Source organism: Ailuropoda melanoleuca, chromosome 12 (assembly GCF_002007445.2).
Source record: "Ailuropoda melanoleuca isolate Jingjing chromosome 12, ASM200744v2, whole genome shotgun sequence".
NCBI classification, from domain to species: Eukaryota; Metazoa; Chordata; class Mammalia; order Carnivora; family Ursidae; genus Ailuropoda; species Ailuropoda melanoleuca.
The window spans coordinates 78352160-78374718 of NC_048229.1; the positions used below are offsets into that span (position 1 = coordinate 78352160).

A 22559-nucleotide genomic window follows, 5' to 3' on the forward strand; every position below is an offset into this window, starting at 1 on the left:
CCGCCGGGAGGGCGGGGCTGCAGGCTCCCGGGTCTCCGACCCCCACGCCCTGCTTCCCAAGGGCGCGCCCGGGGCTCCGCTGCTTCTCTCCTCCCTCCTCTCCCCCACCCCCTCCCCCCGTTGGAGCGGTGCCCCTGCCCCTCCTCCTGCCGAAGATGGCTGCCCCAGCCTCGGAGGTGGGAGGGTGATTGCATCCGCCGCCCCCCACTCGCGCTGCCCTTTTCCCTCCCCAGCCCTTCCTGCTCCGCCTGGATGCGCCTCCCCGCCCCCAGCCCTCCCGGGCCCACGGCCGCGCTGATGGGCGGCGAGTGGCCCGACCGAGTGGAGCCGATTCAATTATATTGCAGCAGCAGAGACACCTCGGCCGCCAGCCCGCCTCTCCAGCAGGCTAATTAAATTCCCTTCGTGGAGGCGGAGCGGGAGTTGGGCTCGCCCTCCGCAGACAAGGGGACCACTTAGAAGTGTGCAGTGGAGGCTTCTGGCGGCCGGTCGTGGGGAGAAGGGGGTTCTCTGGATTGGGGGAAGAGATGCCTGAACGTTTCCCACCCCCGACTTGATGGGCCTGGGGGGGCCCCTTGCGGGAGTGCCAGCTCTAAGTTTTAAGGGCTGGGTGCTTGGTGGGGAAGCACCTGCTGGCCCCCAGCTGGGTGGTGGCTACCAGCCGGGAGTTGAGTCGATTTGGCTGTTGTTTTGTAAACTAGCTTTTGTCTGCAAAGTGCATCTAAAATACATTAAACCCTTGTTAACCCCTGCAGTGCCTTATCTGGGGCCCACACAGGTTGGGGTTTGGAAACAAAAAGCAAGACCACCAGATGAAAAAAAAGGACTCCTTTTGTGAAGGCGCTGGAACAAAAGGCCGGGCTCCTCTGGGTGGGAACCTCCCGGCCTAAGCCGATTTCTAGGAGGCGGGGATGGTGGGCCAGAAGGTCCTGGTGGGGTGCTTGGCCTGGTTGGCCAACTGGCTCCTCTCCCCTGGGATTCTGTGCCCTCCCCACCAAGGATTGGAGAGCAGGGGGTGGGAAACCCCAGGTGATGATCCTGTTTCTGGATCTGCTTCAGTGTTACTTAAGCTTGGGGCACGTAAAAGTTGCTCACCCTGTGTTTACAGGCCCCCTCCACCCACGGGGATGGCGGAACGGGAGGCCCAGGCTGCCGCCTGACTCAGCCGGGCCACGCCACAGGTGAGGGGGCCCTGGGCGCAGGCTCCGACTAGCAGGCTGTGCGTCATCCCAGCTGCCTGCCGTGCCGGGGAGTCTCCACCCGCCCAGGTGGACGAGGAAGCCGGCTGGCCTGGCTCTGTAAAAGCAGCTGCCTTGATAGTTTTGAGCAGCCTGGATCGGCACGGGACTGACCCCTGGGTGAAGGGGTGGAGGAGGCGCCTCATGGCCGGTGCTGGGTTGGTTTTTGTCACTTGGTCTCGAAGCGGGAGTAGACGGCACAGCGAGGAAGTGGGAAGGTGGGGGCAGCTGGAGCAGGCCGGGTTTTGGCGCTTGGAGGTTTTCTTTCTCTGAACCTTGAGAGCCTCTGAGTCTGGAGCTGATGAGCAGCTGGGGCCGAGAGCCAGGGTCAGCCCCACCGTGGGAGGGGAAGCTGGGAGGCCCGTCCTGCTTCCAGGCACCGGCCTATCTGTGGGGCCAGGCTCCAAACAAGGCAACAGGCTGCCCTCTGGTACAGGCCCTGACCTGTTGGGGACAGCTTTCAGAGTCCTGGCTTGTCAGAGTTGAAAAGGGTTTATAGATCCCCAGGCTTGGTTTTCTAAAATTGCTAGTGGCCTAGTCTCCCCAAACCCAGTGAACCCCCAGTGTCTGGGTTCCTGGCCCTAGGCTGGAGAATGCTCGAAGTCCTTCCCCCTGCCCCCAGGTGATCCTAATGTACACCATGGCTGAGAACCAGGCCCCTAACAGGTGGGAGAACAAACTCAGAGGGGCATGGGGGCCAGCCCCAGAGCTGACAGAAGGGGACCCCTCTGGAAGCTCCGGGGGGGCTTTGCAAAACTGTCCCCTCGGGCAGTCCTCTGGCTGCCCGTAACTTCCCTGTCTCTGGGGAAGTTCCGGGGCTGCAGATCCCGTGGAGCCTTGTGGTTTCAAAGCAGAAGGCGCCTGCCCCTGGGCTCGGTATCTCCCACCAGAGGCACCAGAGCGAAATCTACACAGCGCCACTCGGTGGCAGACCTGATACCTGCACCTCCAAACTTGAGCCCTCCCTGGTTCACTTGGTCCCCAACTGCCCTTGACCCTCCGGCAGGTGGTATTGCCCTCCCCTGCTCTGGGCCCCTACCTGGGGGGTGGGTGCTGGTGGCTCCTACGTTTCCAGAAGAATGCAGGTGAGTAAGACCTGGCTGCTACCTCTCTTCTTGCCCCAGGGACTCGTAGGGGCTTGTGGAGTCAGCCAGCAAGGCCGGTTTTTCCTGGCCCCATCTGAAGGCTTGGAATTCCCAGCTTGGGTTACTCGAAGTCCACACCGGGCTGGGGTTGGGTGGTAGCCGTTAGTTATCTTTGTTATGGCAACACAAGGAGCCTCCAAACCACAGGGCTGCGTGAGGCCGCCTGCCCCCCTTCGCTGGTGTGTTGGGAGAGCTGGTTTGTAACCTGCAGGGATCCGTGTTGGAGGTGACATTTCAGCTTGGCCACTGCACTGGAGACCGGCCGTCTTGCTTTCATTTCTCCCTCTCTGGGAGTGCAGTGTGGGCCCCCGAGCTGCCGGCTTCACTTCCCCACGCTGGCCCTTCTCCCAGCCGAGGCCACAGGCGGGAGGTGACGTTTCAGAGTGTTCCTGTCAATGAGAATTTATTGAGCGCCTCCTATGAACCCAGCCAGCGCTCGCTGCTGGGAGGTGTAGGGACAGATAACTCAGGAGCGGTCCAGAGCAGCCCTTTGCACGCCTGCCAGAACGCGCGCTGGGGGCCTTTTAATCTGGCCTCTGCCGCTTCTCCCTTCCACCAGCCTCGGGCTCTCGGCCTCGGCTCTGCAGGACCACACCACGCGGCCTCCGTGCTCTGCTCCTGTGTCTGCTCAGGCTGCCCCCTGCCTGGGATTCTCCAGGCAGCTCCAAAGCCCCCCAAGGTCCCTGAGACCAGCCCCCCTGCCCTTCCCTTCTTCATGCCTTGAGCGTGTTCCCAAGTGCAGAGGGGAAGCAACTGTGGGGCCAGGGGAAGTGAAAGTAGCCTCTGGGGAGCGTGGGATTGGGGGGGCAGCCCTGGAGGGAAGGGGGCTGCAGATTAGGGGGAGGGGTTCAGGAGTGTGCAAGAGAGGAGATGGGGTTGAACTCGAGGCTCTGTGGGCCCCAGAGGGGTTTGGAGATTGTGGGGGTGACTTACTTGAAGGAGATCGGGGTGAGGGGACTCACTCTTGGCCGCACTTGTAAATCACTGGGGAACTTGAAAACACCCAGACCAACCTGTGGCCAGTTAAGCCCAGTCTCTAGAAGAGGGGCCCGGACATCTGTATGTCATAACCCCACCCCCTCCCTCACCCCAGGTGCCTGCAGCATGTGGTCAGAGCTGAGCCAGGAGTGTCTTCTGCCAGCCGGGGAGTGAGCAGCGCGTAAAGGAGTTCTCTCCTTGGGGAATGTGGACTGATGCTTTTTAAGGAGTATTGGGGTTCTACCCGGGAAACCAAAGTCTGTCCCTTTTGCCCCAGAGTTATGTGAGGCCACCCAGTGAGCTGGAACCCCTCACCTGACTGGAGGAGGTGGTGGAGACCCCATGATGGGGTCGCTGGATGGCTCTGGGCTCTGCCTTAACCTGGGATGAGATCCTCAGGGTAGTGCTCCTTACCTGGCCCAGGTGAGCTGCAAGCTCTCCTAAGGGGGCCTTCAGATGCAGAGATGTATTTGGATGGATGGCTTCTGTGTCGGTCTCGAGCTCCGGCCAAGCCTTCCAGTGCTGGAACCGGTTCCTCCGGCTGGAGAGCTTGACGTCTGTGTGAGGAGTTGCACGTTGTAGTGGCTTCAGGGCTGCCAGAGCCGGGTGTGGGGCATCCCTCCAGCTGTGTCCCATCTGTACCATGGGGTGCAGAGGCCATCGTCGCGTTGAGGATTTAGGGGACACGGATGTCCCACACCTGCCGCTGAATGGACAGCGGCCCGGGGGAGCTGACAGCCTTGTAAGCATGAGGTAAGCCCCCAGCAGGCGTCTGCTCTCACTCTTACCGTTCCCGCCAAGGGCCTCTGAGTCTCTGTTTTCTCATCTGTAAAATTGGATGACGAACGAACGGGTGGGGGCACCTGTGTCCTCGGATGGTTGAGGTCAAACGCTTTCTCCTAAAGGCTCAGGGCGGTGCCTGGCGCAGAGGGCTCTTGTGTGAGGGTGCGTCAAAGAAAACATACCACATCATCCCCTTTTTGGTGACCCCAGTATTCCTGGGGTTTTAGTTCATGAAAACCGGAAGGCTCTGTTCTTCCACCCCGAGCCTTGCAGCCCTGGATGTGGGAGGGGCTGCGGCCACTTTTCTCACTGAGACTCAAAGGCTCAAGATTCCAGATCAGCTTCTGCTGACCCTCCGGGGCCACCAAAGGCATGTTCTGGAGCTTCCCCAGCCCCCCTGGCCTGGAAACCACGGATCCGTGCGCACATCCCTTTTCTCAGCCAGCTTGCGGCCCCTCCCCCAGCGCTGCCCTTCCTGTGCTCAGATGGTGGGTCTGTGGCCACGGGCAGCAATAAAAGGAATCGATCGGTGAGCTTTTGGTCAGGGCTGTGTCGACGTTGGACAGGTTAAGCCGTCCCGGAGGAAATTCTTTGTCAAGCTGAGGAGGACCAGGTGTCCAAGCGAGGTGGGCAGGCGCCTCCTTTGTGCTGACCCCGAGTCTCCTGTGCTGGGGTGAGCCAGAGCCCGGGGCACCAGCTGGCATGCCCTCCAGCCCATGGGGCGGGGTGCATGCGGATGCCTTCGTGGGACACGCAGCACAGACTGTGTTGTCCTTGAGGAGGGCGTGAATGTGAAGTAGGGATTATCTCCATTTGCCCTTTAGCTGGGAGAAATGGGGGCCCCCCAGGGGGCCCATGCCTGCCCGCCCTTCTGTAACTGCTGGTTGGTAGTGAAGGGAAGGAGTGGGGAGTGGGTTCGTCCCACTGAATTCCGGCTTGCATTTAGCTTTGCGTCTTTGTTACCGTCTTGCATGTGCTGGGGGTTGGACTGTTCATTCACAGACCGGCGGGCTGAGATTCTGTTTTAAATCAGGTGGATGTCCGGGCCTTTCCTGTCTGAGCAGACGGACTTTCCACCTCGGTCACAGGCAGTGCGTTTTAACCCAATAGCTGGTTTCCAGTGTCGTGTCCCCTCGTGCCATGCTGTGGCTGGTAGGGGGTCCATGCCAGCACGTGACAGCGGGAGCCCTCGGCGCACTTCGGGATATCATGCCACCTGCAGCGAGCCCCTCCCCCCCCAACAGCTGCCGTGGGACTGGCCGGGGGAACAGGTGCCGAGAAGGGCAAGCTGACGTGTAAAGGCTGGGCAGCTAGGAGTGGGGGTCAAGACGGCGCTTCTGCCCACCAGCAGCAACCCAGACCTTTGTTGACCCGATTCTGGCTAAGTGGGCTTCCCTCTGCACCCCTCAACCCTTGGCCCCCAAGAGGGGAAGAAAGCCCTTCATGTAGCCAGCACCTGTTCCTTAGAGAACAGGTTGCCCCCACCCCCCGGGGGTCTCTGGGGCAGACTGAGTGCTTCTCTCTGTGTGACCCAGAAGAGCTGGGTTTTGCGGTCCCTGAGGGTGAAGCCTGGGACCTGTGAGAGCCGGTTCTGGGCCTCAGCATCCCGCTTGGGTTGCAGGAAACTTCCAGGTTCCCAGTTGCAGCCGTGGAGGGATTTGTGTTTAGGAAGTGAAGGATTCCTCAGGCCTGGACAGTCCACTTCTCAGCAGTTGATGGAGGACAGCTGTGGACAGAAGGGGACCAGCCTGGCTTGCGGCAGAGTTCGCACCGGGAGCTCATGGCTCATGGTGAACCTTCACCTGGGGGCCCTGTTCCGAGGTCCCATTTTGGCCACAGCGTAGTTGGTTTTCTCAAGGGCGGCCGGGGGGCTGGGGGGACGACATTTACTGAAGTCTGGGTATAGCCCACAGGGCTTTGCAGATGGTACATGAGCCCGGGAGGAAGTACCATTAGAACTTGGAGGTTTGGGATCTTACCTTTGATTCCGCATATTCCTTTGGCCCAGGTGTGTCACACTGGGAGCGGATGTTAATACTCAGTGTTCTCTGCCTAAAGCACTCTGTGCCCTAGGGGTCTCTAACCTGTGTTCATGGATGCCACACATACGGGGGCTTCTGTGACCTTGGCAGATCCGTATACAGAATTCAGTAGGTACGTTTCCAGTAGGAGAGGGTCTGGTCTGCCATTTTGACCATTACAATAATGGACCTTTTTCCAAAAGCAAAAATCCGTTTTACGATTTCAGCAGGTCCTGGCTAGAGTGCTCTGGCTTTGAGCCACGTGCCTCCTTCCTGGTAGGCCCTCACCCCCAAATCGACTGTGTGGGAGGGTCTAGCTCTGGGGTCCTGTCCACGGTGCCCGTTGATCGGTAAGCTCCTACAGATACCATGCACTGCCTGAGCCCACGTAGCTTCACACCTGGTAAGATACAGCTCTGCATTGAGCAAGCAGACCTGCTGGAGACAGTAGTAGGGAAGGGTGGGGACTTGGGACAATGGCCGTTCTCAGGGTTAGGGGTTGGTGGCTTCTAATTTTTTAAGAGAAACTGGAATCTTAATTTTGACTGGAAACGTCCCATTTTCAAATCTCGATATATTCGCATTTAAGCAACGTGGCTTGACATCAAACCAAATAAAGACAGGTTGAGGGTCAGAGAAGGCATGCTTAGCCTCTGCCCCCCTGTGTCTAGTTCCCCACCCCCCAGTCCCATTACTGATGGGGAAACAGGTTCAGACCTGGCAGGATCCCCCTGAGAAGTGGGGTGGGAGCCAGACCAGGAACTGGTCTTCTGGCTGGTTTTCCAACCTACAGTCTGGTCCCCCGTCTGAGCAGGGATGCTGGGCATCACCCTTTTCCTCATCGGGTTTGTGAGGTGCAGCTGGTGTACCTCCGTCCCTGTTCTGTTAGCTGAGGACATACCCAATGTCCTTAGGGGCTGGGGCTGCGGGGTTGGGGGGGGACCAAGCCTGCCTTGCATGGGCAGCTTTGTCAACGCACACTCCATATTGGAGGGACAGGGCTCTTGATATCCTCTGACCTTCCCTCACCAGAGGGGTAAGGCAGGGGCTGTTGAAACACCCAGGCTCCTGGCCCCCAGCCTGAGTGCAGTGAGGAAGCAGGAAGTGGGGTCCAGGCTGGTCTCTCCTCCGGGACCTCTCCTCTGCATCGAACACCTTTGACCCCCACCCGCTTCCTGCACCCCGTGCCTCTGGGAGTCCACTGAAAGGACTCCTTTGTGAGTGAGACTCAGAGGTGGCCTGGTTAGCTCAAGTGCCATCAGGCACAGGAAAGGGTCCCAATCCAGGCTTGTCACCAGGGCCTCCGGCGGCTTCCGGGTAGATGCCATCCAGCCAGGAGCTGTGGGGAGGTGGGGGTCCCAAAGTCAAATCCTCCTCGCTCCTGGGTCGTTTGCCACGTGTAAAATGGGTCTGGCACGCAGGTGGGTGCTATCACAGGACTGGGGTCTGCAGAACGGGAGGCGACCCCAGTGGCCCTCCGCAGTGCCTGCCCATCTCCAGGAGGCAGCGGTGTGCGGAAACGGTGGGTGTGGCGTGGGAGGGACCAGGCTGGCTGGGGCCCTCCTCGCTCCGGCTCTGCCCTGCGGTGTGACTCTGGGCGGTGTGACTCTGGGCGGCCTCCGACGTCACCACTGCCTGAGGTCTGTTCATGGAGTTACTCCGATGCTCTGGGCCAAGCAGTCCGTGCATCCGCCGCGGCTATCATGACTGTCCGTGGTGTTGGGGAGTGCCTTCCTGGGGTCGTGGAGCTGGGCTCCAGCCTTGACCTTGTCTCTTGGCCTTTTCTTGCTTTATTGTTGTCTGGTTCCCTGCGCTGTGGTTGCTGCCTCTCCCGCCCCCCTCAGCATGGCTGGCCGCCCCTCGCTGCTCGCAGCCCTTCATCTGTCCGTCTGTCTGCCCAGCTTCTCTGGACTTCTCCAGACGGCGGCAGCCGCTCAGAGTAACCGCTTTCAAATGTCGCTGCACCTGCTGCCTGACTATGTCGTCCGCCTCCAGCATGACCCCCGTTCTCAGTGTCAACCCCTAGACTGTCCATGGCCGGCTCTGGCGGGGGCCCCCCTCCCCCGGGTGCCACCCCATGCCCACTCTCCACCCGTTTTGTGGCTCCCACTGGGAAGGGAGCATCCCTCCTGGGACCCTCTCAGGCCCCCTCGGCCCACACGTGGTAGCTGTTACCTGGCATGCGGACCTCAGGTGATAAGCGTGTGTAGGGGTCTCTCCTGAACACTCCCCTCTTACCTCTCCCAGAACCTGGATTTGGCCTGCCCACGGGGCCCCCACGCACGTTTCTATCATGGCAGTGGGGGATCAAGACCAGGAGAAACCTAAACATTGCCCCTCACTGTTGAGCGCCGTTCACTGCGTGAGCATTGTGTGACCTGGGCTGGACCCCACTCGGGGTTTGCGGTGGCTGTCGGGTGCCCCCAGGAACTGGCTTTGGAAACCACTCACCCACTCTGGGGCTGGGCTCCCATTCTCATTGCGCTTCGGGGAACACTTTCCACGGCTCAGAAGCTCCTGCCTTGGGCTCCATAGTGATTTAATGCTGCTTAGTGACAGGTCTGCGCAGGGGAGGGTGGCAGCTGCATGGGAAAGGGCCTGGGCTGGGGTCTCCTGTGGACTGGCGGACTGGCCTCTGTCCACCCCTCCCCTCCCTCTCCCCCTCCCCGCTCTCTCTGCCCTTCTCCGAGTCTCCTGGGGTTCTTCCTGTGGCTTTGGCGCGGCCAGCCAGCTCCTGCGGCCTTAACCTTGGGGAGCAGGTCCTCTTCCTGGACTTGGCACGAGAAAAAGGCCCCAGTCCCCTTAGCAGCCTACAACCTGAGGGGCTGTCCTCAGTCGAAAAAGGACATGAGGCCTAAGCAGGCCACCCTGTGCCTCCGGAGCAGGAAAACCTTCCTGATTCTCCCACCCCCACCCCCAAGAAAAATTGCTTCGTGCGAGTGAGCTCAGAACACGCCAAAGGCAAATATAATAATGAATTTATTATGAAGCCGCTCAGGCTCCCAGGATCACGTGGTGCCCCACACCGCCACCACCCACCCAGTCTTTGCAGCGGGGTCACCCCGGCCTTGTTAGGGCTGCAGGAGCATCCCTTCTTCGAGGGCATGGGGATCACCGAGCGGCAGGCACGGGGGCCCCCCGCGCCCAGGGGATGTGCTGTATTTGCTCACAAACATTTCTTTCTGTGGTAATGAAAAATCATCAGGAGGGGTGATGGGAGAATCCCAGTCCAGATTGTGCGCTCGGGGCAGGACAGGGAGGCCCCGCCGGCCCAGTCCCGCGGGGCGTGATTGGGGGGGGGGTTGTTGGGGGGGGCAGGGGCGGAATGGTGCTTGAACCGGGAGCCAGCAGAAAATTCATCTGAGCCATTAGCTTGTAATTAGAGAGCATGGAGGGAGCAGGCCCAAGGTCTGGAGCTGGGTAGAGCCCATGAAAGGAAGCGGTAATTACAGGGTCTGCGGGAGGCCAGGCGGGAGGCCCGTGTGCTGATTAATACGCCCGCCACCATTGAGGAGAGGAGGGAGCCGGGCTGGGACCACAGTGAATGGTGTGTTGGGGGCCTCCCCCCGTATAAATCCTGCTGTTCGGAGCGTGGGGTGTGTTCTGAAGAAGCAGAACAAGGTGGGTTTCTGGAGAGCCACCAACGTCAGCCCCCTGCCAGCCGGGCGGCCCTGCACCTGGTTTTCCTTCGTTTTGCCTTTTTTTTTTTTTTTTTCTTAAAGCTTTGTGCTGCTTCTGGCCATATTAGATGTGTAAGCAGAAGAGGAAAAGTATTGATTAAAGACACCAGGTTGGGAGGACTGAAGGGGCAAGAGCAGCGAGGGCCTGCCCAGCGGCCCCATCCACGGAGAGGGGCCTGGGGCATTTGGCGGGTGCTGACAGCCCAGTGGGGTTTGCTCCCTGCCCTGAGCCTCTGGCATAGCAATGGGCTCTTGGCTCTGTGGGGCCGGTCCCAAGGGGCCCCGGGGCCTCCTGACCTCTCTACGAGGGGGCCCGGGAGCGGTGGGGTCTCACCTTTGGGCGTCTGGCTGTGGTGGCTCTTTTCTCCAGGAAGGCTGGGTGGGCAGCTGATGGTGGCAGGAGCCCCGTCCAGAGGAGGACAGCCGTACGTGATGTAAATGAGAAGGCCAGGAGGCCACATGACCCGAGTCCCACATGTCGGAAGAGCTCGGGCCGTGCAGTGCGGTGCAGTGCGGAGGGCCCCCAGCTCTCATCCATCATTGGCCTTCACCCCATGGGGCTTATTCCCAGCTGTTAGGATAATGAATTTACATGAGCTGGATAATGTAGACAAGAATTCAGTCAATGGCCAGGAGCACAGAAGTTAATAAATACCTTCTCTAATGAGGGCACAGGGAGCAGGCGCCCCAGGTTCCCCCGGGGCCTCCTGAGGGTGTGGGGCCCCCCCAAGGCCCACTCTCCCCTCAGCCCACCCCTGCGGGCTCCACGGTCATGGCAGCACCTGCCGTGGCCTCAGCCAGAGAGTGCGTGGTGGGGGGAGGCCCGCATCTGCCTCCCTGGGCAGGGGTTGGGGGCAGAGTAGCTTGTGGGTCCTGTAGTGACCCCAGGCTGTGACGGAGGGGTGGGGGGGCAGGGGGCTCCCCCGAGGCTGCGTCGAGCCAGAGTAGGTCCGGGGTGACCCTTTGCCATGCGTCGGGGTCCTCTGAGTTTGGCCCCTGCCTCTCTGTCCTGGGTGCAGAGGAGCTGCCGTCCTTGCTGCTGGTGGTCCCGCAGCCCGCCCTCCGGGGTGCACATGCAGAGGAGTGGTGCTAAATTTAGCTCCTTAATGAAGTGGCTGGGTTGGGATTCTATTTTAAGTGACCTGACATCAGCAGTAGCTTTCCTGGCTCGCAGCGCCCCTGGAGCCCACAGCTGACACTACGACAGAGATGCTGGCTTTGGGGGACCCCCAGGAACCCGGAGGGCTACTGGCAGGTGCCAGGCTTTGTGTGAGGAGGGGAGGGGAGACTTAGCCGGGAGAGGAGGTTGGTTACTCAGCGCCAGCAGGAGTGTGACCGTGTCCTTCAGGGGGTTGCTGACGTGGGGAGGGGGCTAGAGGGGGGTCTGTCCCTCCCCCCAAGACCCTGGTCACCAGGCAGGGGTGGGGAGCAGTAGGTGAGGATTTGGGTCTGAGTTCCAGCAGGGGAGGCCCTGATCTGAGGGGTGCCTCGGGGCCTCTGTTGGTATGCTGGCTTCATGTTGGTGAGTCTCCATCTCTGACGCCCCCTCTTTTAATATTTATTTATAAATATTTATTTATATATATTTTTTAAGATTTCTTGTATTAGAGCACATGAACAGGGGAAGGGGAGAAGCAGGCTCCCTGCTGAGCTGGGAGCCTGACATGGGGCTTGATCCCAGGACCCCGAGATCATGGCCTAAGCCAAAGGCAGACACTTGAACCAACTGAGCCACCCAGGTGCCCCGATGACTCCCCCACCTTTTTTTAAAAAACCTGGTTTAGTTCAGAGGATTTACAACATAAGTGTAAGGTTAGAAGTGAGACTTTTGTTTCTCTTGCTGCCACTTGAAGACACCCCCCAGCCCTTAAGGGGCATGTGATCCTTGGGGTCTGGCCTGGGATCTGTCCTGTGGTGGCCGCCTGCCTATCCCAGCACCTCCTTGCCACCCTTCTCAGCACTGTCAGCTGGCGGTCACAGCAGGTCCACCCAGGTCACCAGCTGGCCAGCCTGTCACATGGCCACTGGGCAGTGGCCTCACATCTGCTTCTGGGCCTTGGGGACTGGTCACTGGGAGGTGGAATGAGTGTGTTGCCTACCCTCACTTCCCTGCCCCTTGTCCCCTCATCCCCATCTCTTACATCCGTGTGCGGTGTGGGGCAGCATGGGTCTGGATCTGGGCCCTGACCACTTTTGCATAAACAGGATGCAGGTGCTTTGTTCCAGTAATCTCAGCCCTGCTGTTAACCATCTGTCGGCCCTTGGATCCAAGCCTGCCCTCCCCCATCTGTAAAATGGGCACAGTGACACTGTGCTCACAGAATTGGGGATTAAAGAGAGGTGGCTGGCTCTCTAAGGAATAAGGGCACAGGGAGGGTGTGGTTGATGGTCTTGGGCATGGGGGGGCTATTTTGGAGACCGTGGGTAAAGTCATGGAGTCTTTGCAGGTGATTGAACTTCTTGGGCTCCAAGAAGGAAGGAGATGGGGAGAGAGCGCGAGATGGCAGCCTTGGTCAACAGAGGGTACTCTGTTGGTTATCCAAAGCTGCGTAACAAACTCTCCCAGATTTACAAGCATTCAGGGATGCAGGGTGGTTCAGAGGCTCCGAGAAGGCTGTGATCCTGCTGGCAGCCGGGGCTGTGGTCTCATCAGAAGGCTGAGCCGGGCTGAGGGGGAGGAATGGGGCCTTTGGAAGCATCAGGAGACCTGGGATTCTCTGGGCTCGAGCACGCTCCACTCGAGTGCTGCTAGAGAGCGGGCAGGTGTCTCTCATGGTCTCTTCTCGGAAGTCACACACCCTCACTGCCGACATAAGCTGTCAGAAGTGAGCCCGTAAATCTGGCCCACGTGTGGGGCAAGAGAGTTCGTCTCTACCTCTTGGAGGGGTGAAGAACAAAGACTTTGTGGGTGTATTTTTAAGACACTTTGGTGACACGTATTTTAGCTGTGTGTATGCGTGTTTATCCCTTCTGGCCAAGCGTCCCATTGAAGCCGTGGAGCAGGCAGGTGGTGTAAGGTGTGCAGGATGCTGTGTGGGTCCGGGAGACCGGGTTCCAGTCCTCGGCATGCTGCCTGACTGTGGAGCTGTCATTGTGACCAGGACCGGACTGTGAACAGCTCCTGGCCTGTGTTCCCAGCCTCCACCCCGTGCTCTGCCAGCCTCCAGGATCGTCTGGGGCGGGCACAGCGTTTGTGGTAGCTGATGGCTCTGTTGGCCTGTCCCAGGCCCATCCTGAGGCATCTTGGGAGATGACCCAGCCATGTCTAACTGATGTCCCCTGCAGGAGAGAGCCCCTGGGTCCCTTCTCACACACCTTGTGTCCTGGCAGCCCTGTGTAGTGACACCATCCAAGTGTTTCTCCAGGACCAGCGGGCCTCGTCCCCACAAGGCCTCCATTTTACCGCTGTCTGTCCTCCCCGAAACATCCATCACCACCCTGGCTGTGGGTGCTGAGCAGGCCCCGGAGGCCCTGCATCAGCTCCCGCATGTGACCCGTCCTCAGCTGCTGCCCGCTCAGGGATGCGAACTGCCCCCTGCCTGTGGCTTGCACACCTGGCTGCACAGGGGACCGTGGGGGGCCCCCCAAGCAGCATGTAGACTTCTGATGCCACATCACCTGGCCCCCCAGGTGGGGTGGGGGCACAAGTCTGGAAGTGTGTTTCCCGGTTTGCGGAGGCTGACCTCTGTGACCTCGGCTGGGCCCCTTGCTCATCCGGACCTGTGTTTCTGCCCCTCTGTAGGCTGGCGGATTGTTTGATAAATGGCCCCTGGTGTGCGCTAGGCACATTCTGAAGCCCCTTGTATAAATTACTGCCTTGAAGCCTGTCCCAATGAGCCTATAAGGTAGACTTTGTCCTTACTGCATTTTATGGACAAGGAGACAGGCCCAGAGAGGCAGAGTTCTTGCCTGAGGTCATACAGCTTTGAGGCTGCAGAGTGGGATTCATGCCCCAGGCACCTGGCAGCCAAGTGAATGCTAAACCCCCCACTTCCTCACTCTGTGACCTTGGCCACATCTGCCCTCTCTGTCCACGCTGTCCACTGGAGGAGGAGAGGGTGCCGATGGTGGCCTGGGGCCACACTCCCAGAGTGCAGCATCCATTGTGCTCCGTGGTCCTCCGGGGGCCGGCCAGGTGCTAGGTTGACCAAGAATGATCTGGGCCTAAGGCCTGCATTTTATTTTCTGGCATTCAGGTTGCTGGGGAAGGGACGCCACACCCCCTGGATTCTTGGGCTTCTCTACTGGGGGTCACCACCCCCCCACCCCTGCTATTCCTGAAAGAGAAGGACACGTGGGTCAGCAGGGGGTCAGCGCTGCCTGGTGTGGTGGCCGCCCACGTGGTCCGTCCCACAGCTGGGAGGCTGGCAGTCTGACCGAGGGCACAGGGGCCCTTGTGGGGGTCCTTTGTTCCCAAGCACAAGCCCTCACCCGAGAGAATGGTGTTGTTTGGAGCTCAGCCTGTGCCCCCAAGGATGTCTCTTCCTGCCCCGCTTGGCGCTCGGGGACTTGGGCTTTAGGACATGTGCTCAGGCCCGCTGCCTCTCTGGGAGTTCTTAGGGCAGCAGGTGGGCGCCTACCCCTGCCTGACCCCCTATGGGGATCCCCTTTTCTCACCTGACCGCCGTCCAGCCTGCTGGCCCCCGGGGTTGGTTCCAGTTAGACTCCTCTAGACTCCGTGCAGAACCTGGCGGAGGTGAGACCAGCTCTGGGGGCCACGGAGAGCCTCTTGGGGTGTGGGCCGCGGACTGGAGGGGGTCCCTTACCGCCACCCTGCGAGAAGTGCGTGTTTTCTTGCCGTGCTGTATTCTTGAGTGTTCTATGATGGCATTGTCCAGCCGCGACTCCCAAGGACCCTTCCCCAGATGGCTCTGTGGTATTCCTGGAGCCTGCCCCTCCCGAGTGTCCGTCTGGAGGGTTAGAAGTCAATATGCTTCTCCCTGCACATGACCTGTGGCCCCTGCCAGCCGCAAGGCCATCAGGCTTGATATACACCCCTGGAAGGCACCCACTGCGAGGGGGCTGGGAGCGGGGCCTGGGCCGAGCAGGTGGCCCCGAGAGGGCAGGAACGTTAATGGAAAACTTATTTATGGCGTGCCTGAGATGGAGCTGGGCGTTTATTGATGGGGCAGTTGGGAGGCCGTTCAGCCTCCTCATTGACAGTTGGATGGGACGTGAGAGGCTGGGGGCCTATGGGAAGGTGGCTGTGTCCTCCCCTGTGGCGCCTTGTATCCCCCTGGTGGGCAGCGGCTCCTTTGAACCTGGCCCCCAGCGGGCAGGACGGGTCTCCCCACTACCAGGGGGATTAGAGCTACAGTTGTGTGTCTTTGGTCTACAGGCAGGAAGTGTGGGGCGGCCGCGTTCTCTCCCCTGCGGCTCCCACAAGTGCCAGCAGGGCCGTTCTCCGAGGCACCTGTGTTGGTGGGGACCTGCCGGCATCCCCGGGTGGCAGGAGGGGGGGCTCCCGGCCAGCCTGCCTGCGGTCACATCCTGAGTTTGTGTTTTCTCTACAACGAGGGCAGGAGCCACGCCGGCCTCACCCACGTTGCTGGGGGTGGGGGGAGGCAGACACGTTGGCGGGGAGTACTGCTCTGGGGCCGGCCTCGTGGGCACTGCTGCGGGCCTCTCCCTTCCCACGGGGTCCAGTGTGCCATGAGGCGGCCGGCCCGCGCACGTAGCGGGTGCTGGTGGGTCTTGCTGGGCTGAGCGTCTGGAATCCCCGGGGTGCCGGGTACACTTGAGGCTCTGACTGTGGATCTGCGGGGGTGCGGGTGCCATGGCCCCGCGTTCTCTGCGACGCTGGCTCTCTTCTGCCTTGCCTGTCCTGCCGGGGCCGCCCGCGTCTGCTCCCGTTCCCTGTCCCTGCATGCTGCTCGCTGGCGCCGGACCCCCGTGCCCCGCATACCCCCACTCTGGTGCTGGGTCCTCCTACTCTCTGGGTGACCTCTGGTTCTTCTTTTCCTGTTTCAGGCATGAGCCATGAGCCCAAGTCCCCTTCACTAGGGATGCTTTCCACCGCGACCAGGACCACCGCCACCGTCAACCCCCTCACCCCCTCGCCGCTCAATGGCGCGCTGGTGCCCAGCGGCAGCCCCGCCACCAGCAGCGCGCTGTCGGCCCAGGCCGCGCCGTCCTCCAGCTTTGCCGCCGCGCTGCGCAAGCTCGCCAAACAGGCGGAGGAGCCCAGAGGTAAGAGGCGCGCCCCCCAGGCTGCAGCCCGAGGGGGGAGAGCGCAGCCCCCTTGCTCCCGCCCCGGCCTCGCGGGCTCCTGGGAGAAGCAGGTGCGCGGCCGAGAAGCAGCGGTTTTCCGCGGGCAGGCGCAGGTGCTGCAGCTGCGCTCACAGGGCTCTGGAGGCAGAGGGCCCGCGCACGCTCTGGCCACTCCTGTCTCTCTCACGCTGCTTTGTTCTGGGGGGGCAGCGCCGTCCCGGACCCCCGCCCGGCCGGCGGGCCCACCCACGCTGGCACCTCTGCTTTGCTTCTGCCCATCTGCTGCTTCTGTCTGCCTTTGGCTCCGGGAGCCACTGCGAGGGGGGCCGCGGTCTCTCTCTAGAAACCCGCTCGGTCTCAGAGTGGGGGTCTCTGCGACAGCTCCCCCCATGACTGCCTAACTCCCTGAGGCAAGGATTACATGCTGGCATGGATGGGTGTCCTGCAGATCGGAGCCCTGGCTTCTGCGGTCACTTGGGAGTGACATGCTGTGTGGCTTTGGGCAAACGCTGACCCTCTCTGAGCTTAGATCTTCATTCAGAGGCTCTCTGGGCCTCTGGCTTCAGGCACTTCTGGGGACCACCATCCAGTTGCCCATGTTAGCCTGGGTCATGGGCTGCTGGTTGGACAAGAGGGGTAGGAGGCTGGGGCCGCCGGGAGGCCTGAGCTGGCCTCTGGACTTGCTGCTCGGATGTGGGGCTGACCTCTGGGCAGAGGAAGGAGGGACCTGGGCACTCTGCCCACCACGTGTTTTGCCGCAGAGGTCTAGGGCTTGGTGTCCCAGGGCCCTCCCAGGGAAAACACTGGTGTGGGAAGGAAGGGTGTCTGTCTTCAGAGGCTCCAGAGCCGGCAGCTTGTCAGAAGGGACATTTGTCCTGCCTGGAACTAGCTGAGGGGTCTTCCGAGTTCTGAGTCTCACCTCTTTCTGGTTGTTGGGCAGAGGGGGACGTGTAAGGGGAAAGAGCAGGCCATGGCCCAGGAGGGCAGACCGCTGGGGCCTGGTTTTGTCTGCCTTCCGTGAGCCATTGCATCCTCCTGGGCAGAGCGTGGCTGCTGGCGGACCACTCCTCCACACTCCTCCTAACCCTCCATGTCCACCAGGGCACACTCCCTGGCCACATCTGAGGGAGCCTGGCTGCAGGAGCACTGCTGTTCCGGGCCACGGCGTGCCACACAGCTGGGGGGCAGATGGCCTGCAGGAGGCAGCGAGCTCCCTGCCTGGGCCCACGGAGGCCCCCAGACCAGCCGCCCTGGAGATGCACACACAGGGTGGATGGGGTGGTGGAGACTTGGTGGTCCCCTCGGAGGTGAGGGGACACCCCTGTGGCAGAATTGGCCCGGCCGCTCCCTGCTCTGGCTGCTTTCTCAGCCTTCAGAAGGCGAGTGTCGGCACGTGGGGAAATGCTGGCTCTGCCTGTGCTGAGTCCCCACCAGCCGTCCCTCCGGTGCACTGGGCTCGTCCTGGGGTGACACCTCACCGCTACAGAGGACGCGGCCGTGGAAGGGCGCTTTTCCTCCTTGCAGTGGCAGGTAGGGGGGAGGTCATGCGAGGGCCATGGGTGCAGGACAGGCGCCTGCCTCGATGGCCCTGTCTGCTCTCTGCTGCCCCGGGCTGGTCCTGGCATCCGGCTGGAAGGATGGCCAGTGGGTAGCCAACATGCCAGAGGCTTCTGGGCCTCGCTGGCCGGGAACAAAGTGTGCTGCTGGCAGCGGCCGGGCCCGGTGGCCATGGGGCCCTGTTCCTCGCAGCTGTGACCCAGGCCTTCTGCGCGTTCGCTGCCCTGGGAAGTGCGATGTCGCAGTGAGGGCCTGGGATTGGGAACACGGGCACCAGCCACACTGGCCGGAGCCCTTACTGTCACGGGAGCATGGCATCTGCAGCTGGCTGACCTGAGGTCACCCCGTTCTCAATGGGAAGGCCGAGGTTTGGGAAGCTCAGCATCTGTGGAGCAGTTTTTGAACCTGGGGACCCCCCCCCCCGCTCACATTCGGCTCTGTGTGCCCCTCGGCCCTCGTCATGCTGTATCTTGAGAACTGTAGGCTTTCTGGCAGCCACGAGCCAAGTTTGGAGAGTTCAAAGCTGTTTTCGGTTCTTGGTCTGATCCACCCCCATCAGGCCTCAGTTGGAAGAAATGAGGAGGTGTTGTCACTGTCGGGAGTATTCCTGGGCCGCACCCCGTGCCTGGTCCCCTTTTTCTGACTTGCCCCAACTATGACCTTGCTGTCTCCCCCCATCAGCAGAAGCGGCTCACGGCCCGGGGTCGCCCAGCGTACAGATGGCAAGGCCGAGGCGCATAGCTCGTGAGGACGTGCCCTTGCCCCTTGCTGCTGCCGCCCCCACGCAGGCCTTTCTAAGTGGGCTCGTGAGGCTGGGGTTAGGACGGCAGCCCTGGGTAGAAGCCCCCTCGCCCCTAGACCCATCTCGGTGGTGCGGGGGGCACTCGGAAGTCTGGCCTGAGGCCGGGGGCCGTGGGTGATGGGGGCTGTCAGCTTCTGGAAGCCTAGGGACAGCGGGGGCACGAGGAGAGAGCCAGCGGGCCCTGGTGCTTCTGCCCTGACTTTGTGCCTGGAACCAGAGACCCGCGGCGGGGGAGGGGGGCTGACTTTGGTGGTCGGGAAGGAGCGAGATTGTTGGTTGAAAAGGCTCATTCAGTGTCGTGAGGGCTCTCTTCGCAAGCAGTGCGGTGCCGTGGCCCTTGGTGTCTTCAGAGTCATGCAGTCGTCACCCCTAAATCCCAGACCATGTCCTTCCCTCTACAGAAGCGCCATCCCCGTCAGCACCACAGCCCCCCTGTCCCGGAGGCACGGTCGGCTGGTGCACTCTGGGTTGGGGGCTGGGGGGGCGCTCAGCACGTGGGACTGGCTTCCCGCGCTCAGACTGATGTTCCAGGGCCGTCCCCGCGTAGCGTGCCAGGATTCCGTTCCTTCTCATGGCTGAATGACCTTGTGGCTGGCTGGCACCCCGCACCTGTCACTGGGCGTGTGCGGCCCCCCTCCTCCATCGCGGCGGCTCGACTTGTATTGAGTGCCAGCCGCACTCCGGCCAGTCTCCTGCTGTGTTCTCTGTCTGTGGGGCCGGAGTGCACAACTGAGCTGCAGGCTGGCCGCCGTCCCTCATCAGCAGCAGCAGAGGGGACTTTGTAAGCCATGGACTCGGGTCCCAAGACCCCATAGCCTCCGGCCCCTCCCTGGTCTGTTTGCTGACCTTCCCCCCAGGGCTCCTGTCCCTTTGGATGGAGAGGCCCTGGGTGGAGCCGTCCAGACCTCCACGGGACTGGTGGGAGCGTCAGGGCCCGTCCTGCCAACGGCGTGCACCCTGGTGCGTCTCTGGCTCACCTTTGACTCTGGCCCCCACCACCCACCCCTCCCTTGCTCTGAAGCACCCCCTTGTTCTGAGCTGTGGCCCAAGCTCTTCCCTCTGGTTCTTGGGTTAAGATCTTTCCTCACGTCGTCATGTCCCGAGGGTACAGTTGAAACATTCAATTTAGAGGAAGTAATCTCAGTGCCGAATGGTTTGCTTTACCTGAGAGAAAGAATGAGAACCAAGAAAATGGCCCTTTGGTGGGGGAATTTTCTGTGCCCCGAGGCTCTGGGTTGCCTTTTTTGCAGCCAGACCTGCCCCGGGGGCCATGGAAAGTGGAGGTGTGCTGCTCCTGGAGGGGCTGTGGGTGCCTGGAGGGCCTGGACCCGCCTGATCCCCTGGCTCACATCCTTGTTGTGTGACCTGGGCACGTCACTTGACCTCTCTGGGCTTCTTTGTTTTCTTAAAGATCTCATCCTCATAGATTTTGGTTCAGAGAGAACACACTAGGCCCAGGCATGGCAGCTGCATGCACCAAACAGGGGCTGCCCGTGGCATCTGCCCTCCCCCCACCCCCCTGATCATGCACAGCGAGGGGCTGAAGGGTTCTCCCTGGGAGGGTCCTAGAAAGGAGAGGGCCTCCGTGGGAGGGGCGTGGGCTTGGACTCGTGGGCCCTGCCCCTCCGCACTGGGGGTCGGCTGCTGCCACCGCTGCTACCCCTGTCTGTCCCAACCGCTCGGGCTGTGTTCCGGCCTAAGCCGGCTGCGCTCTGTCCCCACGTCCTTCCTCTTTACTCCTTGGGATAAAGGGGCACCCAGAGAGTGATTGTACCCACACAGCATATTCTTCTGGAAGAAGCTTGGGCTCTGACCCGGGAGACCGTGTCTCCATGACAGGCCAGGGGGTGTCCCATTGAGTTGAGGCAGCATGCGTGGAGCCCGTGGCTGCCGGAGCCCCTCTCGTTTCTCTGGCCACAAAAAGGATGTCCTTCTGGGCCACTTGGCCTAGCCCTCTGTTCCCTCCTGAAGTTGCTTGTCCAGCTCCAGCCTTGGCCTGGCTGCCTCCTCCCTGCCTGTCCCCCCACCAGAGCCTCTTTGGACGGAGACTGTACCTCTTGCCCGCGTGCGTGCGCACACACACACACCCCACATTGGCATTTGAAGCTCCAGTTTGAGCCTTGGAATGAGCCCCAACCTAGGAACCCCAAGACCCTCCTGACCTAGGGCAGGTCATGACTCCTGACCCTCAGAGCGTCCCAAACTCCTCCAGCGCCTGCCTCACGGGGCTTGTCGGGATCCCCAGGTGCCCTGTGTGCCCAGAGGTGCTTGTTGAATGACTGAGTGAGGGCGTGAGTCCGTGCCCACCAGTCAGGAAATGCCACGCCTGGAGTCTGACAGCTGCTGCCTCTGCCCTAGAAGCTGCCCTAGGTGCCCCCCCCCCAGCGGCCCTGACCCTTCCCCTCTGCTCCCTGCAGAGGGCGAGGCTGGGAGCCCACGTCCCTGCCCGGCGAGCATGACGCAGCAGAGGCCTCCGCCAGGCGCTGGCTCCGACAGGCTGTGTGCCGTCTGCCTCCAGGCTGAGCAGGTGCCTCCCGTGGGGCCGCCGGGCGGGGGCTGCAGTGCGGGGAGCCCAGCACGACCTCAGCTCCTGGAAGACGCGAGAGACCCCCGGGGCTGTGCGCCGCCCTGCACGCCCGGCCCACCTTCCCCCCCTCGCACACCGCTCCCCTCCACGTCTCCGTCGACGGCAGGTGTCTCTGGGCAGTCCCAGCTCTGGGGATGCTTGGGGCAGCTTTGGCCTGGGGGCCCTGGCTGGGCGGAGGGAGCAGGGTGGGCCCCAAAGCTTCTGGGGCCTGTTCCGATCCCAGCAAAGAGTGTCAGGCATGTGGCACGGCCACCCTGGGCCCCATGGGGTGGCGGAGCCGCCTCCCCAGGGGGGCGACTGCCAAGAGCACCAGCCCCGTGGCGGGGGCAGCTGGACTTGAATTTCTGATTCTCTAGGTCCAGAGCCCCGAACACGGGCGCCCCTGCCTGGCTTCCTTCCACGGCCCTGCTTGGCTGCCTGCCTCTTGTCGCTGGCTTCGCAGGCGGGTCTGGTTACCTTAGGGCCTCAGGAGCCGCCTGAGCCGAGGTCCTGTCCCTGAGCCCCAGGGAGGGAGACGGGGGCGCGTCCCTCCCTCGGTGGGAGTTGTAGGTGTGACCTGCCCACCAGTGTGGCCGTCACGCAGCAGGCCTGTTGGATCGAGGGTGGTTCTTCCCTGCTGCCCCCTGAAGTCTACCTCTTTCAAAGAAAACAGCCCAATCAGGGAAGGAAAGATCCTGCCTGGCGAGCATGCTCCCCGCGTGTGTGTCAGCCGGGTGCTGGCATTTCCCTGCGGGGATCTGTGGCCCCATCTGTCTCTGAGCACAGATGTGCACTTGCGGTGGCAGGGGGACCTTCTCCTCTGTCCACTGGGCCCTGGGGTTTCTGGAGGCAAGGGCCGGAGGGGAGTGGAAGGGAGGCCGGAGCTGGAGGAGAGCAAGGCCTGGGGAAGGGGGCGACAGGTGTGTGCCCTGGATGCAGGGAGGTGGCAGGAGGAGGGCTGCGTAGGCAGGATGGGTATGAGCAGTGGAATGGACCGGGGGCAGTGCCCGGCCCTGGGGCATTCGGCACAGCAGGCCTTCCCTGGCTGTGGTGACACAGTGCTGACTTGGCCCTCTCGCCTCCCCGGAGCTCCCTCTGTCTCCATGCTCCCCGCCCCCACCGCTCAACGCATCCCAGCACGGCGGCATTGACCCCAGCTGTCCGAGCCCGCGGTCCTCGCTCACCAGCCCCGGTCCCACTCATCGACCTATAACAGGCCCCTGGAAATGCGGTTCATAGGAAAGACCCCACCTTGCTTTTGCTGATTTGGGTTTGCAGACTGTCACATGATAGTAAATTGGGCACAGGGCTGCACTGGTGGCCAGTGGCCGTGAGGCAGGACGAGGACTCCGACTGTTCTGTGCCGTGGAGATGCTCTGGTTGGCGGGCAGGTGGGGAGACCCCGGCCTGGAAGCAGGTGGGCGGAGGCCCCGCGGCCTTTTCCCAGCACTTCTTCCCAGACCCACGGGTTGTCGGAGCCATTGCCGTCAGCTGGGCCGGTACTGCCCTGTGTGTGCCCCCCACGCCCGCTGTCCCCACTGTGCCAGGCCTGCGGGATGTCCCTGTCTTCGTGTGCTCG

General features: G+C 61.7%; 1 protein-coding gene across 5 annotated transcripts in view; it reads left to right on the forward strand.

Annotated features, from left to right (window-relative positions):
- GSE1 (Gse1 coiled-coil protein) overlaps window positions 1–22559 on the forward strand; it is a 422793-nt gene that overhangs the window by 370064 nt on the left and 30170 nt on the right. For 4 of the 5 annotated variants that reach the window (XM_034639709.1, XM_034639711.1, XM_034639710.1 and 1 more), the window contains exon 3: window positions 15816–16034. The exons of the other annotated variant lie outside the window; for it this stretch is intronic. In XM_034639709.1, coding sequence (XP_034495600.1) covers window positions 15816–16034 — 219 coding nt within the window. The remainder of the gene's footprint in view (window positions 1–15815; window positions 16035–22559) is intronic. 5 annotated transcript variants of the gene reach the window in all.